The sequence below is a fragment of the Morchella importuna genome (assembly GCF_003444635.1).
Source record: "Morchella importuna strain M04M26 chromosome Unknown Morimp01GS031, whole genome shotgun sequence".
Taxonomy (NCBI): Eukaryota; Fungi; Ascomycota; class Pezizomycetes; order Pezizales; family Morchellaceae; genus Morchella; species Morchella importuna.
In genome coordinates this window covers 454,200-468,449 of record NW_025763428.1, presented here as the reverse complement: position 1 = coordinate 468,449, position 14,250 = coordinate 454,200, and the positions used below count along the sequence as shown (strand labels likewise).

General features: G+C 47.8%; 4 protein-coding genes across 4 annotated transcripts; 1 reads left to right on the top strand and 3 right to left on the bottom strand.

The window, feature by feature from the left end:
- Positions 1–891: 891 nt before the first annotated feature.
- Positions 892–2,664, bottom strand: LAJ45_08769 (uncharacterized protein; the record flags this gene model as incomplete). Its single annotated transcript, XM_046118318.1, has 4 exons — positions 892–1,147; positions 1,211–1,247; positions 1,346–2,462; positions 2,545–2,664. The coding sequence occupies 4 exons, from the start codon at positions 2,662–2,664 to the stop codon at positions 892–894; spliced, it is 1,530 nt and encodes a 509-aa protein (XP_045968595.1).
- A 545-nt stretch (positions 2,665–3,209) lies between these two features.
- LAJ45_08768 (uncharacterized protein) lies at positions 3,210–3,875 on the bottom strand (the record flags this gene model as incomplete). Its single annotated transcript, XM_046118317.1, has 2 exons — positions 3,210–3,478; positions 3,632–3,875. The coding sequence occupies 2 exons, from the start codon at positions 3,873–3,875 to the stop codon at positions 3,210–3,212; spliced, it is 513 nt and encodes a 170-aa protein (XP_045968594.1).
- Positions 3,876–5,326: 1,451 nt separating this feature from the next.
- LAJ45_08767 (uncharacterized protein) lies at positions 5,327–6,778 on the top strand (the record flags this gene model as incomplete). The annotated part of the gene is made up of 8 exons (XM_046118316.1): positions 5,327–5,349; positions 5,408–5,432; positions 5,505–5,518; positions 5,604–5,667; positions 5,726–5,961; positions 6,026–6,308; positions 6,358–6,665; positions 6,718–6,778. 8 exons carry the CDS (start codon positions 5,327–5,329, stop codon positions 6,776–6,778), a joined length of 1,014 nt encoding a protein of 337 aa, XP_045968593.1.
- Positions 6,779–7,377: 599 nt separating this feature from the next.
- LAJ45_08766 (uncharacterized protein) lies at positions 7,378–9,855 on the bottom strand (the record flags this gene model as incomplete). The annotated part of the gene is made up of 4 exons (XM_046118315.1): positions 7,378–7,477; positions 7,548–9,374; positions 9,433–9,515; positions 9,643–9,855. 4 exons carry the CDS (start codon positions 9,853–9,855, stop codon positions 7,378–7,380), a joined length of 2,223 nt encoding a protein of 740 aa, XP_045968592.1.
- Between the last annotated feature and the right edge of the window lie 4,395 nt (positions 9,856–14,250).

The window sequence follows — 14,250 nt, the reverse complement described above, 5'->3', positions numbered from 1 at the left end:
TGGCATTGTGGGCCACATGACATGTATAATGGCCACATCTATCAGCTGAATATGTGTACTATTAAGGCATTTCTTGTCGTATCATATGAGGGGAACTTCAGATCTAAGTTCCAACTGGAGCGTTCATATCTCTTTAACAATGGATTCGACCCTGGTTATCATACTCCTTATGGGTGTTAGTATTGATTGGTGTTGTATGGATATAAACTCCGATCAACTGAGAGTCACATGAGTACCTTCCATCAATCTTATACAGTTAGTATCGGTGGTAACTTCTCGCGAGTGATACCCTATGATCCGGCTACTTCTGGTTAACTATATAGGGTTCACACTCACAGGAAAAGTTCTATCGTCATAAACCGAGAGATTAAATATATAACCTATCAGGGTGTTTTAGGGGAGAGCATATGGAGACTACAGGGATACATTTCCCAAAGCGTAGTACATACCAAAGCCACCGAGTGATCTCTCATGAATCTCAAAATACCACTTAGTTGGTTTATCTATGAACTAAAGGCACTTTTGAAGTTATGGTGCTCGAATCTTCATTTAAAAGCATTAACAAAGTACATTGCAATAAACGCACAATCAAAGACTTGAATGCATCAAATTTATTACCCGTAACCACACCCTCCTTTCCAGCCAGATATCTATTCGGCCCCCACGTAATAAACATGCCGATGAAAGCTATATGTAGATATAATGAACGCAATACCATAACAAATGAAAATCATAGGAATAAAAATGCCCGTAAGAAGATTTTGGACGCCATATCGCTCGCTGAGCTATGATGATAACAAATGAAAGAAGAGTTGTGGGGGGGGGGGGGGGGGAAATGGAACAAGAAGGTCGAAGTTTGTCAATGCTGTTTGTTTAGTCGTTAGTGGCCACTTAATCGTCGTAATTGAGCTCGTCCGCGTTACGCGCAACGGGCCTCTTTGTGTGCTTGACACGTTGCGGGGGACCCGAGGAGGAAGAAGGGATGGCTGCTGGTGGTGGGGTGGGTGTACTCGTGCTTGGGTTTTTTCGTATGCGCGGGTTTGTTGTTGGCGGTTTGGGGCCAAGCACGGCAAGGCGGACTCGGGCCATTTCATCGCAGAATTCTTTATCGGCGATCACGTTCATTGCGGCACGGAGGGCGGCATCACTGGAGAATATTGGTTAGTCTTGTCACTGTAATTAGAGGGAGGGAGGAGAGGATAATACGTACTTCTTATTAGTTGCCCAGCCTCTCCCGATCAACCTCTCTTTGAACCCCACCCAGTGAGATAAACTTCAATGCTATACCCGCCCTTATTCCCTCCATACTTTCCATCCCACCTATACTCTATTGAGACACGACTACCTCCCGCAATTGTGTTCAGCGTCTGCTTCGCCATCTTATCAATGGGAGCGATGTTGTACTGCTTCGCAAACTCGGCCAACTTCGGGGCATACAGTTTCTCCAACCACTCCCTAGCAGTCTGCACGCCATGCACCGGGTCATCCAACACAAGTGCCGCAATATAAGCCTCGAAACAGTCCGCAAGCGTTTTGTTTGTTTCTGTCGGGGCTTTCTCCTTCTCCTTATCCAGTGGCTCCGACTCTGGCGACTCTGGCCCTGAAGATGTACTGGGCAGCGCACTCGGGAGCATCACTGGAGAAGTGTTTTCCTGACCTTTGCCCTCGCGGATGCGCAAGTGGAATTTGTAAAGCGTCGCGTAGGTACTGAGCGGCCTGTTCGCGACAAGTGACTGCCGCATTTCAGAGAGCGAACCTTCGCGGTGGGTGGGGAAATAGTCGTAGAGGATATGGGAGGCGATGGACTGCAAGTAGGAATCGCCTAGGAACTCGAGGCGCTCATAGTGTCGGTTCTCAGTGCCTGGGATAGAGACTTCTTCACCTTTGATGAAGGACTTATGTGTGAAGGCTTGCTGGCGGAGTTTGTGGTTCTTAACCTCCGGAAGAGGCGGGGGCCAGTTGAGAGTGGGTGCTGAGAGGGTGGCGGGACGGCCGAGTGAGAGAGAGGGCGTTTTGGGCAGTGCCTTGGGGAGTGCCTTGGGGGGTGGGGAGCTGTCATTGTCGGCCTCTTTTTCGCCGTCGGAGTCGCTGTCGGAAGAGCCGCTGTCGGAGTGACTAGAGAGGTCGCTGGTAGATGGCGAGGACAGCCATGGGAGGTCACCGGAGGTCTTCATTGTGCGAAGCGCGGCAAGGAAGTTGGATTTGCGGTCGCCAAGGGCGCCGCGGAGCTCTGGGATATCGGATTTGGTGGAAAGGAGGGTTTTAAGTGTACGGCGAAAGTTGTCGAACTGTTCGGCAACTGTTTCATTGGATGATCCACCGGTCTGTGAGGACGCAACAGCTGTGGGAGTACGACGAGGGGATGGAAGTGCTACAGCTTTGGGGGCTGGGGGTTCTGCATCCTTGGGTTTGTGCTGCTTGACCTCCTTGACTTCCTTGGAAGTCTTGCTGGCTTTCTCCTTCTAAAGAATTTGTTAGCAAAAGAACTTTGGTAAATTCATAGTTATGTAGCCATGTAGTTTTGTAAAAGGAGCAGAGACGTGCCTTTGATTTCTTGTGCCCGGACTCCTTATGTGAATGCGGGCCGACGAGCGTGATTGCGTCCGAGTCTTCGTGCTTTCTTTTCTTAGATTTACCCATTGCGTTGTTGTCGCGATGTTTCATTGCGATGTTGTTGAACGTGTGTTGAAGTTTATGTTGCCAGGCGCAGATCCTAGTTGATTGGCGGTTGCAGACGGTTGGTCGAGAGCCTCCCCTTGCTTGCTGTATGTGGTTGGTGGGTGTCTGAGACAAAAAAGAAAGATTTTGGACCTCCACTCCTCAACGCCGAGGGAACACTCAATATCCCCGCAATTTATCAATCGATCAATTCAATTGTCCTCTACTTCGAGTCTACTAACACAATCAACCCTATATAGAAAGACCCTGGTCCCTTGATATATATATATATTTGACTTCACGTGTTGAATCTCTAAAAAAAACTTTGGGAATCGCAAGGAGAAACTGAGACTGAGAAACCACAATTCATTGAAAAAAATGTTAAAAAAAATATAGAACTGCGATTTTTTTTCGCTACAACAACTGGAATGCACTGCTTTGCTGCTACTACTGTACTGTATCTCCCCACTTTTCTGCACCATGCCGCCCGTCTAAAACCATCACTATCAACAAATACACCCGCTACCAATCATAGCCATTACCAGGCCCAATTACTTTGACTGGACCTGTCCCTTTCCAGTGTATCCCTCGCTCGAGACACCAGTGATAGGCTCGACGTTTTGCGCCTTCAGAAACTCGTTAGATGCCTCCTCCCATTCGCGGTTAAGGGTCTTTGGTGGCGGGCGGGCCAGAATGCGGGTTAAGTAGAAGAGCATGAATGACGCTCCGAGACCGAACAGAGTGTACAGAACAATCTTCTTGTTCTCGCCGGCGGGGGGGACGGCGCGGGGTCCGTGAGGCCCGAAAGCGACCCAGTATGCTGGTTGAGGTGTTAGCAGTGGGGTTATAGATAGTATTTGTGGTTTGCATTTGTGGTTTTATATGGTATGATGAGATATCTCGTGATGATGATGATGATGGGTTGTAATGATTCAACTGAGGCTTTTTTGAGGTTGAATAAGGGAATACCTACAAGCTTTCTTCTCCTGCACTGTCAGGTTGCTCCATGGCTCCTTCATGCGGTCACGAAGGCTCATCCACAGGTCTGCCTGCTCACTTGGCGGCATCGATTCCCACCGCTTCTCGATATCGGCGAGGGTGACATTGGAGACCGCATGCGAAGCGCTACGGGATTGTGAGACGACCGCAGTCGCGGCACGGAGGGGGGTTGAGGCGAGTCTAGCAGACCGCAGGGCCGAGGTTCGCAGCATAGACATATTTTTTTATAATTTTTTTTTGGATGATAACGTGGTAGGTGGGTTGGTTGATGGTATCTACAGAGGAGGAAAAGGGAATGAGTGGAGATTGGGGGGGGGGGGGGGTCTAGGGTTCAGATCAGTCGGGGATGGGGAAAAGAGACGACGTCGTATGATTGTGGGATGGGAAGGTTGGATGTGAGAGGCTGGAATAGAACTTGTTAGCGAGAAGTTCCGGCGGGCAGCGTTGTTTGCTATTCCGAAGGACAATCACATTGTCCTGGTAACCTCCTCCTTCCCCTCCACCCCGCTATCGTCCCCCTAGCAGCCTTCCATCCGATGATTGCAATTGAACATGAATTATTATATCTGTTTGGTTTCTATATCACCTTTTGTGCGCACGAGAGTTAATTGACCCCTCCCCTTGTTGCCATCTTGAGTATTAATCAATACATGTAATCAATGGATTTACATTGGACGACTCGGGCAAGAGGGAGGGGTCTGAGCATCACGTCGTCAACGTCCACCCATGTGGTGGAGGTTCGGCATGTACGACATCTGCTGTTACCTTAGCCATCTGAGACCCCCATGCACTGGCCAAGCGTGCAGCAGCAACGCAAGCCCCACCAAATGTTCCGTTTGAACACCTTCTGCAGTGGGTAGCGACATCATGTTCCAACAGGCATCTCCAGCACAGGAGAGTAACAAAGTTGAGGCTGAATCCGTTGCCCCAAACTATATTAGGCGTAATATTAGTATCACAGAAATGGTGACATCACCTAAACGTTTCCGTACTCCACATCGGCCGGCATGTTTGTGAGAATGCTTTTACCAGATGGGAGAAGACAATTCCATCCAAGACCGGAGGAAGCTGCTCGGATGATGTGACAATTACAATATGATGCTGCATCGCTGTAGCTGAGTGGCAAAAAGGAAAGAAAGAAGCCGTCCGTTTATCTGAGCGTAAAGTATCATAAACACTGGTTGTGTGGAAATCCAAGCAAGTGAGCAGTGAGCAGCGGCAGCCCCGGCAGCAGCACCCTGTAAGGCTTTCTGGTGTGCGAGATGCCGCTCCGTCGATAGTCATCTCAATCGAATGACGCGGGAAAATAATAATGTGGAAGTGGGATGTTTTGTTGCCCCGCGCTAGTAGAGGGGTTATTTGTGTTGTAAGGCAATCCATCCAGTCCACAATCCTGGGCCAAGATTTATAGGGACATGTATATTGCTACAACATAAAGGCCATCCTTTCCTGCTGTTTCCCTTGTTCTCCTCTTCACTTTCTCCTCTTCTTCATTTTCATCGAAATTCTTTTCTACATCACGCCGAATTCTTTGCACAGTTAAATACCTTTCACAAGTAAGTTTGATACTCCATCAACGAATATACTAGTATACCAGCTTGTATACTCGATGATGTCATCCATAAAGTAGGATAACTAAAGATAACACCTGGATAGATAAAATTCCAAAATGGTTGTCAAGTGTGGAATCAAGTAAGTTTGAACTCGCAGGTTATTGATTATATCAGAGCTGATATAAATAACTGTATAGCGGTTTCGGACGTATTGGACGTATCGTATGTCAACAGAGTCTGCTTGAATTCGTTATTAATGAGTAGATTTATTAACCGTGACTTCTGGTCTAAAAGGTTCTCCGTAATGCGTAAGTTTTCCATCGCTTTTCTTCCGTTGATCTTGTCAAACACCATGTTTGTCAACGATGAGAACCTCAGCTTACCTTCTACTAGCATCGAGCATGATGATATCGAAGTCGTTGCCGTGAATGACCCCTTCATTGACCCCAAGTATGCTGTGAGTATCCTCAAGGCTCCATAAATCAAAGCAGATCTCACACATCACCCTCCTACAGGTGTACATGCTCAAGTACGACTCTGCCCACGGTAATTTTAAGGGAGAAATCTCTTCCAACGACGCCGGCGACCTCATCGTCAATGGCAAGACCATCAAGATGTACCAGGAGCGCGACCCTGCCAACATCCCATGGAAAGACACCGGTGCCGAGTACATCGTCGAGTCTACTGGTGTTTTCACCACCACCGAGAAGGCCTCTGCTCACTTGAAGGGTGGAGCCAAGAAAGTCGTCATGTTTGTCGCCCCATTCTACGAGCCCATATTTTCCGTGCTACCGTACTAACAACTCTTTCTCCAGCTCTGCCCCATCGGCTGATGCCCCCATGTTTGTCTGCGGAGTCAACCTCGAGAAGTACAACAAAGATATCCAGATCCTCTCAAATGCTTCCTGCACCACCAACTGCCTTGCCCCCCTTGCAAAGGTCATCCATGACAACTTCGGCATCATTGAAGGTCTCATGACCACCATTCACTCCTACACTGCTACACAGAAGACCGTCGACGGCCCTTCCGCTAAGGACTGGCGTGGTGGGCGCACTGCTGCCACCAACATAATCCCCAGCAGCACTGGTGCTGCCAAGGCAAGTACTCTCTTCATATCACCTAAAACACCTACTAACACCCCCTTAGGCTGTCGGAAAGGTCATTCCAGAACTCAATGGAAAGCTCACTGGTATGTCCATGCGTGTGCCAACCCAGAACGTCTCAGTCGTCGACTTGACCGTGCGCATCGAGAAGGGTGCCTCCTACGATCAGATCAAGGCTGCCGTCAAGAAGGCTTCCGAAGGCGAAATGAAGGGGATTCTTGCGTACACCGAGGACGAGATTGTATCTACTGATATAAACGGACACAACGCCTCAAGTATCTTCGACGCCAAGGCGGGAATTCCGCTCAATGATCACTTTGTCAAGCTTGTTGCTTGGTATGATAATGAATGGTAAGCTATCAAACCATCTAAGCAGGTGTGAACGAAGCTAATATATTGTTAGGGGTTACTCTCGTCGTGTCTTGGATTTGATTTCATACATCGCTAAGGTTGATAAGAAATAAACTGATGGGAGAGGTTTAATATTAATGATTGCATGAATACGCGAGTGGCTGGGAAAGAACAAAGAGTGCTGGCTGTTTGTTGTATTTAAAGCTTTGGTATTAAGAAATCGAGCTGTTTGCCGCCGTAAATTACTTCTTGCGCAGTTATGAAGAAGAATATTACGATGCTTTGTGAATTATGGGCTGTTTTGGAGTTATTTGTGAAATAGTGGAATCATAAGGTATCACTCGATCGTTGGTTGCCTTGTTTTGGCCTAGCGTGTAGATAATCGTAGAGGCAAGGTTTAAGAGCGCAAGACATGGAACGACAACTACATTTCTAGGGAATGTAGTAAAGCTTCTTCTTACGCAAATTTCGAGCGCAAATATATTGTAATAGCAAAGGTATGAACAAACCCCCACCTCCCCATTCCTTGAAATTGATAATAATTACAACATGAAAAACCCTGCTCCCACCCCCCCCCCCCCCCCCGGACACCAATTCCACGCACCGGCTGCAGCTTTCGATAGAGAAAAGCAAGATAAAGGAAAGAAACAAGTAGAATATAAAAAAAAATAAGAGCTGGCAAGTATATATTTTATGTCTTATATCAACAAGTCTAGCCGCTAGCAGCGTACGCAGCATCACCCGGTGCTGGGTCCGCCTCTACACCTGCTTTCGACATCTTTGCTGCCGAGCACCTCGACATTGTCGGTGAGCTGTGAGGAAGTGAAGTTAGCTTGTATTCATTTTTAAATCATGATATATCACTCATGGGGCCAATCATACCTTCTAGAGATGACGTCCGTGAAGTAAAAGTTCTCTATCACCTTCCTCATGACGCCACCCGTTACTGGCGCGCCCTTGTTCGCCTCTACAAGTCCAACCTTGATACCCTGTGCGCTCATTGATGTGTCCTCAACAATGTCGTATCTTGTAAGTGCAGGGCTGATCTGCTCCATCCTTGACCTCAGAGTGCTCAGGTCGTCGTAGCCAAGGTTTACGCCGAGTGCCTCTGCGGTGGCGCGGACGATCTTCCAGTCCTCGCGAGCAACGCCGGGCAGGCCGGTGGCGGCCCTAGTAAGCTGAACTCTTCCCTCGGTGTTGACGTAGGTGCCGCTCTTCTCGGTGTATGCTGCACCGGGGAGAACGACGTCGGCGAACTGGGCTCCAATGTCTCCGTGGTGGCCCTGGTAGATGACGAACGCACCCTTGGGGATATCTGCCTCGGTAATCTCGTCGGCACCAAGGAGCCAGACCATCTTGGGAGTGGTCTTGGCGGTCTCTGGGGATGGTGGGACGAAACCGATATCGTAGGCTGCAGAGCGTGATGCGGCACGCTGGAGAATGTTGTAACCGTTCCATTCGGGAGTAAGGAACTTCGAGCTGTTCTTGTCAAGGAAGGTACCTATGGTTTCGTACATGGCCCTGCCGTCCTGGTGCTCGGTGACACCGGAGCCGACAATGATCATGGGTCTCTTGGCGTTGAGAAGCTTCTTGCCGAAGGGGCCGGCGAGTGTCTTCTTGAGCGCTGCAGCGTCCTGGCCGAGATGCTCGTACTCGAAGGTTCCCTCAAACTGTTCGCCGACGAGACCAATCTCGAGGTCGGAACGTAGCCACTGCTTACGAATGCGGGCGTTGAGCACTGCTGCCTCGTGGCGTGGGTTAGTTCCAACCAAGAGAATGGCATCAGCCTCCTCGATTCCACTAATGCGGGAGTTGAAGAGGTAGTTGCTGCGGATATCAACGCCGTGGGCAGGAGGGAGGTTTCCTTGGGGCTGGTCGAGAGTCAAGTTCTCGGAGCCGAGCTTGTTAGCAAGGTCCTTGAGGGCGACGAGGGACTCAGCTTCGATGAGATGTCCGGCAATAGCCTTGAACTCATTTCCCTTAGGGGCGAGGCGCTGGTGAGCTTCGTGGATCTCTCCAAGAACTTGCTCCCAGGTGGCAGGAAGGAATTTGTCATCGCGACGGATCAGAGGCATTGTCAAACGCTGGGTTTTGAGACCATCGCAAGCGAAACGGGTCTTGTCGTTAATCCATTCCTCGTTGACGTCGTCATTAAGACGGGGGATCACACGCATCACCTCAAGGCCACGAGCATCGACACGGATGGCAGAGCCAAGAGCGTCAAGGACGTCAATGGACTCGACGGGCTTGAGTTCCCAGGGACGAGCACGGAAGGCATATGGCTTTGAGGTGAGGGCACCGACGGGGCAAAGGTCAATGACGTTTCCGGAAAGCTCAGAGTCGAGGTTCTTCTCGAGGTAGGTGCCGATCTGCATATCGTTTCCTCTTCCTGTAGATCCTAGCTCCGGGGCACCGGCAACATCGTTCGCGAATCTGATGCAACGGGTGCAGTGAATACATCTGTTCATCGAGGTCTTGATAAGAGGACCAATGTTCTTATCCTCAACAGCACGCTTTCCTCCAATCTCGTGGAAACGACCGCGGTCGCCTCCGTAACGCATGGACTGATCCTGGAGGTCGCATTCACCACCCTGGTCGCAAATAGGGCAGTCGAGAGGGTGGTTGGCAAGGAGGAACTCCATCACGCCTTCGCGGGCTTTGTGAACGAGGGGAGTGTTAGTCTTAACTACCATGCCGGCTTGAACAGGCCTGTAATTGGTGAGTTGGCTTTCATTGGTGATGCCGGGGGTGGTGAGGGGGAGCGCACCATGCACATGAGGCAGCCGGCTTGGGCACTCTTTCTACCTCGACCAAGCACATACGACAGTTACCAGCAATCATGAGTTTTTCCTGTAGGTGTTGGTGGCGTCGTCAGTAATCTGTATGCACCACCCCCCATAACTCCCGGGTGTCCGGGGCATCAGGGATGCAATTGGGAACTGTGGGGAAAGGTAAAGGAAGTATGAATAGAACATACATGGTAGCAGTACCGGGGGATGGTAACTCCGGCTTTCTCACAAGCTTGGATCAATGCCGAACCCTGCTCGATCATGATTTTTTTCCCATCGATGGTGACCTCGACCTCGGCGGAGGCTCGGGCGGTGGCAGCGAATGATCTCTGCGCGGGGCAATTAGTGAGAAGTCGGCCAGCCGTGGGCTTCGCACTCCGTAATAATTTCTGTCGCATCATTTTGGAAGATTTCGAGATGCGAAAAGAGGGAGTGGAGAGGGGGGAGAAGGAAGAGAGAAGGTAAATTGGCGGGGGGGGGGGCGAATTGATAAGAGGTGGGAGGGCGGGCTAATGACGATGAACGAGGATGGTTCGAGGGAAATCTCGTGTGAAACCGTCGACGTCCAGGGCGGCCAATAGCGGCGCGGCAATACAAATCAGATCGAATTAGTAAGCACGTAGCGCGTCACCAGAAATCACTCGCCCCTAGTGGCACATGGTTGCTGATTTCGACCATACTTTGATTGGGTCTGTACAAGTCATATTAGAAAAGAGTTCGTGGGTGGCAATTCCATCATGAGAGTGGGAGTACACTCTAGATTGAAATAGCAGAAGTGGAGGACGCTAACAACCAAGGCAACAGAGCTAGAGCTTTAGATTGAGGATCGCAAAAAAGATCTTACTTAGATAATATCCCGAAATTGTAAGAGCGAGGTTACCTGATATTTTGGGGTATATAGGTGAAATGTAAATGCACTTTTTAAATTTAATCGATCCGATCCTATGTAGCTACATGTATGTACAAGGACGATCAAAAGGATATTCCATGACCGCCCTTGAAGTTTTTTATAACAGATAATTCTGAACGCCGCAGGGCTATCGCTAGTACGTGTTTAGCAGCAAGAACAAAAAGGGGCGCTTATGGTGGGCCACATTTGCACTTCAACTCCTCTTGACTCTTCTTCTCTCCTCTCCCTTCCCCACCCTTAACCATCTGTTCGCAAGAGTTAGCGACTCTCAATATACAGCTGTCTTTGAAATCTTTTATTCACGTTTCAAAACTCACACACAACCTCAATCGCATGTACTCTATTATCTATTGTGATTGTTGAATAGAATCGGGTTAGTAGACTAAGCTCCAACAGACCAACAGGCAAGCTTTGCGCCAATCTGCAACCGAGATGGCTATCGCATATAATGAGAGAGAGAATATGTATAGAGGATGTAGAGGGCTCAAGCTCAAGGTCCAGATATATCCTCAACACCAGGGTACCGCCAAACTCACAACAGGTCGAGAAGTGTTCCCCTTGCTGCCGGCGGTTTGACTCTGGAACCTGACTGGAGTCAGAAAAAGCCTAGGAGCCTAGACTTCTATCGACCTACGATGTCTACTTGGGCGTTTAGTATTCAAAATAGATGTCTCAAAGCCCTTGTCAGTCTAACGCCTAGATCTGAGAGATCATTCTCAAGAACTCAGCGAACGTAAGTAACGTGTTTCACTGGGAACGCAATCGTCACTAGGAAAGCAATCAAGCATGACATGAACGGGATCGCGAATTGCTGTGAAAATTCAAAATCACCCAGAATTACAGAACTAGATACACTAAAGTCATTTTGAGATATCTTTCGAATATTTCTGATGATTGTTACTAATAGGTAGCGAGTATATAGCTGTGGGAGGGTCATCAAGGCTTGATGACAGCTGATGACCCTCTCACAGCTATATACTCGCTATGATCATAAGAGATAGTCAAAAACACCAAAAGAACTCTCCTATACATGTATGGCTTCATAGGTATTGTTTTGGTGCTCATAATGCCCTTCTGTGAGCTTCGGTTGCTTTCCCGGTGATGATCGCTTTCCCGGTGAAACACGTTATAGCCTACAACGAAAGCATTCCCTCTTCAATCCATCATCTGCAACCGCTTAATGGACAGCCAACCTAGATGGCGTAAAAATCGCTGAACGTTGCGTCGATCTCTTAAATTTAGCAGGAAATGGGAGGGGCTAGATCTTTAGAGCTCTTCAACTAATCGAGTGACTATGTAGCTTGGCACACATTTTACGATATATGGGCGCAGCTAGGAAAAGCAACCCCCCAACATCAACAGTATACCACTTCCATCGGCGTGTGGCTAGCATATTTATGGATACTAAGGTGACGTATATGGTGATGGGAGATCGACTCTGATATCAATTCGGTTATAATGTACCATATATTGTTCCTTCATAAAATATCACTCGCGCCCTACAGCGATTTGCGGTTTGGTCCATGTATTTAGTCAGGACTTATCGTGAAGTCTTCTTCTGAGAGAAATTACAAGTTTAAAAATATATATCCATATCATTAATGGCGGTACGTTAACGTTCTGGTATAGGCCGAACAACCCAGGCGAGCATAAGAATCAAGGAGAGATGTATTATATAGGGCCCGAACAAAGATACTAAAAATTTACAAGAAAAACGAAGAAAAACCTTCATCCTGTGACTTTGGAAGCCCTTAGATTGGGGACCTGCTCCGAACTATGCCTCGGGTTCCTGGGCCATTCCCGTCGATGCTTTCTGGCTTTAATTCTGAAGTTCCCGAACACTAGGCTGCTACTCGCCAAGAAACCAGCAGAACTGGTACTCCCGTCTTAGTCTCATAGCTATCCCTAGAAACAGCTCACTGCTTTCCGCCTCCGTTTTAATGCAACTACATGTAGTTTTAATAAACTCCAGTCACATCCATCGGCGTTTTCCCTTAGAATTCACCCTTGCTGAACTAGGTATCATCGCTCTTGGCCAGCCTTAGTATCTCTAACATAACGCAAAGCGCGAAGGTCTGTAGGTCCTTTTAATCAAACCGATCGCGAGCCAGCTTATGATCTACATTTTCTTCGGGTTCTTAATTCACTGGGGCATGCGGCTCGGTTTCATATTGCAATGGCACACTATGTAGTGTCTTGGACATATATACGATATTAAGAGGCTCAAGCTTCTTCAGCTATTGGATCCTACATGCATGTGACAAGATTTTTCGTAATCCCGTACGAGAATAGGTCATGAAGGACTTTATCCCCACAACCACAAAATCTGTCAGGGATAGTTATGTGATTAGAGAGCTGAAAATTGACAGAAAATATCTCCTAGGTATGAATCCCGATTCCCGACTTTCGGGGCTGGTTTTTTTGGGGCAGTTCCTGCTAGTTGCGAAAATAATGAGAACTTTTGTCACTCGGCAAACCTGGGTCCAGATACCTTAATTTCTTTGGCTGTTTTGGAATTGAGGACGCGGGGCTGGGTTGATGCTTTTCTAGTAGGGCTGGACTGCGGATCTCATGTACCAAATATTCTATGCAATAGATCCGTGCATGGTGTTTACGAGTAAGCCTTCAGAGGGTGTGGGTGCATCTCCAGGGGTTTTTGTGATCCAGCGGGTCATAAATCCCGATGGGAAGACACCTTTGAGTCATTCTGACCCATTAGATTCTCCATATACCTGATCGTTCTATAGACCTTCCTACCCTGTTGAAGAATTGATGCGATGTGCACTTTATATGACTGGTCTTTAGATGTAGGCTGGAATTGAATCTGGGGTTAAGCTGGCATGTTATCGGCTCACGTAATGGGGCAAAGACCAGCATTTATCATCTAATAAGAAATACATGTAGGTGTGCCGTGTATGAGATGTGCACTTTGAGGAATTTGATTGGACGAGTTTGATGTGTTTGATGAGTTAACGAGTTTGAAAGTTTTCTTTTTTTTGTAAATTTGATAGATACATGTATGTATTGTAGCTGCGCTCCAGCCAACATTTTCTAACAGCTTTGAGCTCTTTTGCCAGGGTATTGGCTACGTCATATCATACCAACCACGATAATATTTGAGGGTATGTAGTTGGTGGATCTAATGATGGTGAGATCTAGTCATTGCGGTCCATGCGATCCAAATTTACTGGGAAGATGGCTTTAGGATAAGATCGGTATACTAATATCGTGCAAAAGCCTGCTTCCGCCATGAGTCAGTAAAATAAGCAAGTTGTGATCAAAGATCAGAATACATGTAGTACAGGATGTGAGCTTAAGTTTGGCCAAAGAATAGAAGATTATAAGGTATATTCGCGAGGCTACTTCATAATTTACCTCACGCTCGGTGAACATTATTATGGTATACCCTAGCTAGCTTCGGGACCTATTTTCCAGTACAAATGGGAGTCCCTTAAGAGAAGCGTCTTTTGGGCGAAAAGACCTTCGTTACTCCATGTAATAAAGTAGATGTACTCAACAGACACCTAGTCCATAATGCCTAGCCGCAGCATTGCAGCACTGCGGCACAAACACCTCACACACCAAGTAAAGAGGGCCGTCAAATATTTAAATCACGTCTCGAACCTCAAGCGCTACTCATAATTGATCCGGCTGAATCATGGCATAGAATTAATACCGCACTCTCTTGGAAGTCAACGAATATATTCCTTTAAGAGGTACGGCTATACTCTATGGAGGGTCTGGCATTTCCCTTAGATTTCTTCGATTTTTGGGGCCTCACTGGCTACGAAAGTACTCGAAGGAATCCCGTGAACTGTATCCTCGTCTATAAGTACGTGCCACAACTGCTACTCTAGCGCCCTAAGGAGCTTAGGTACCAATTGAG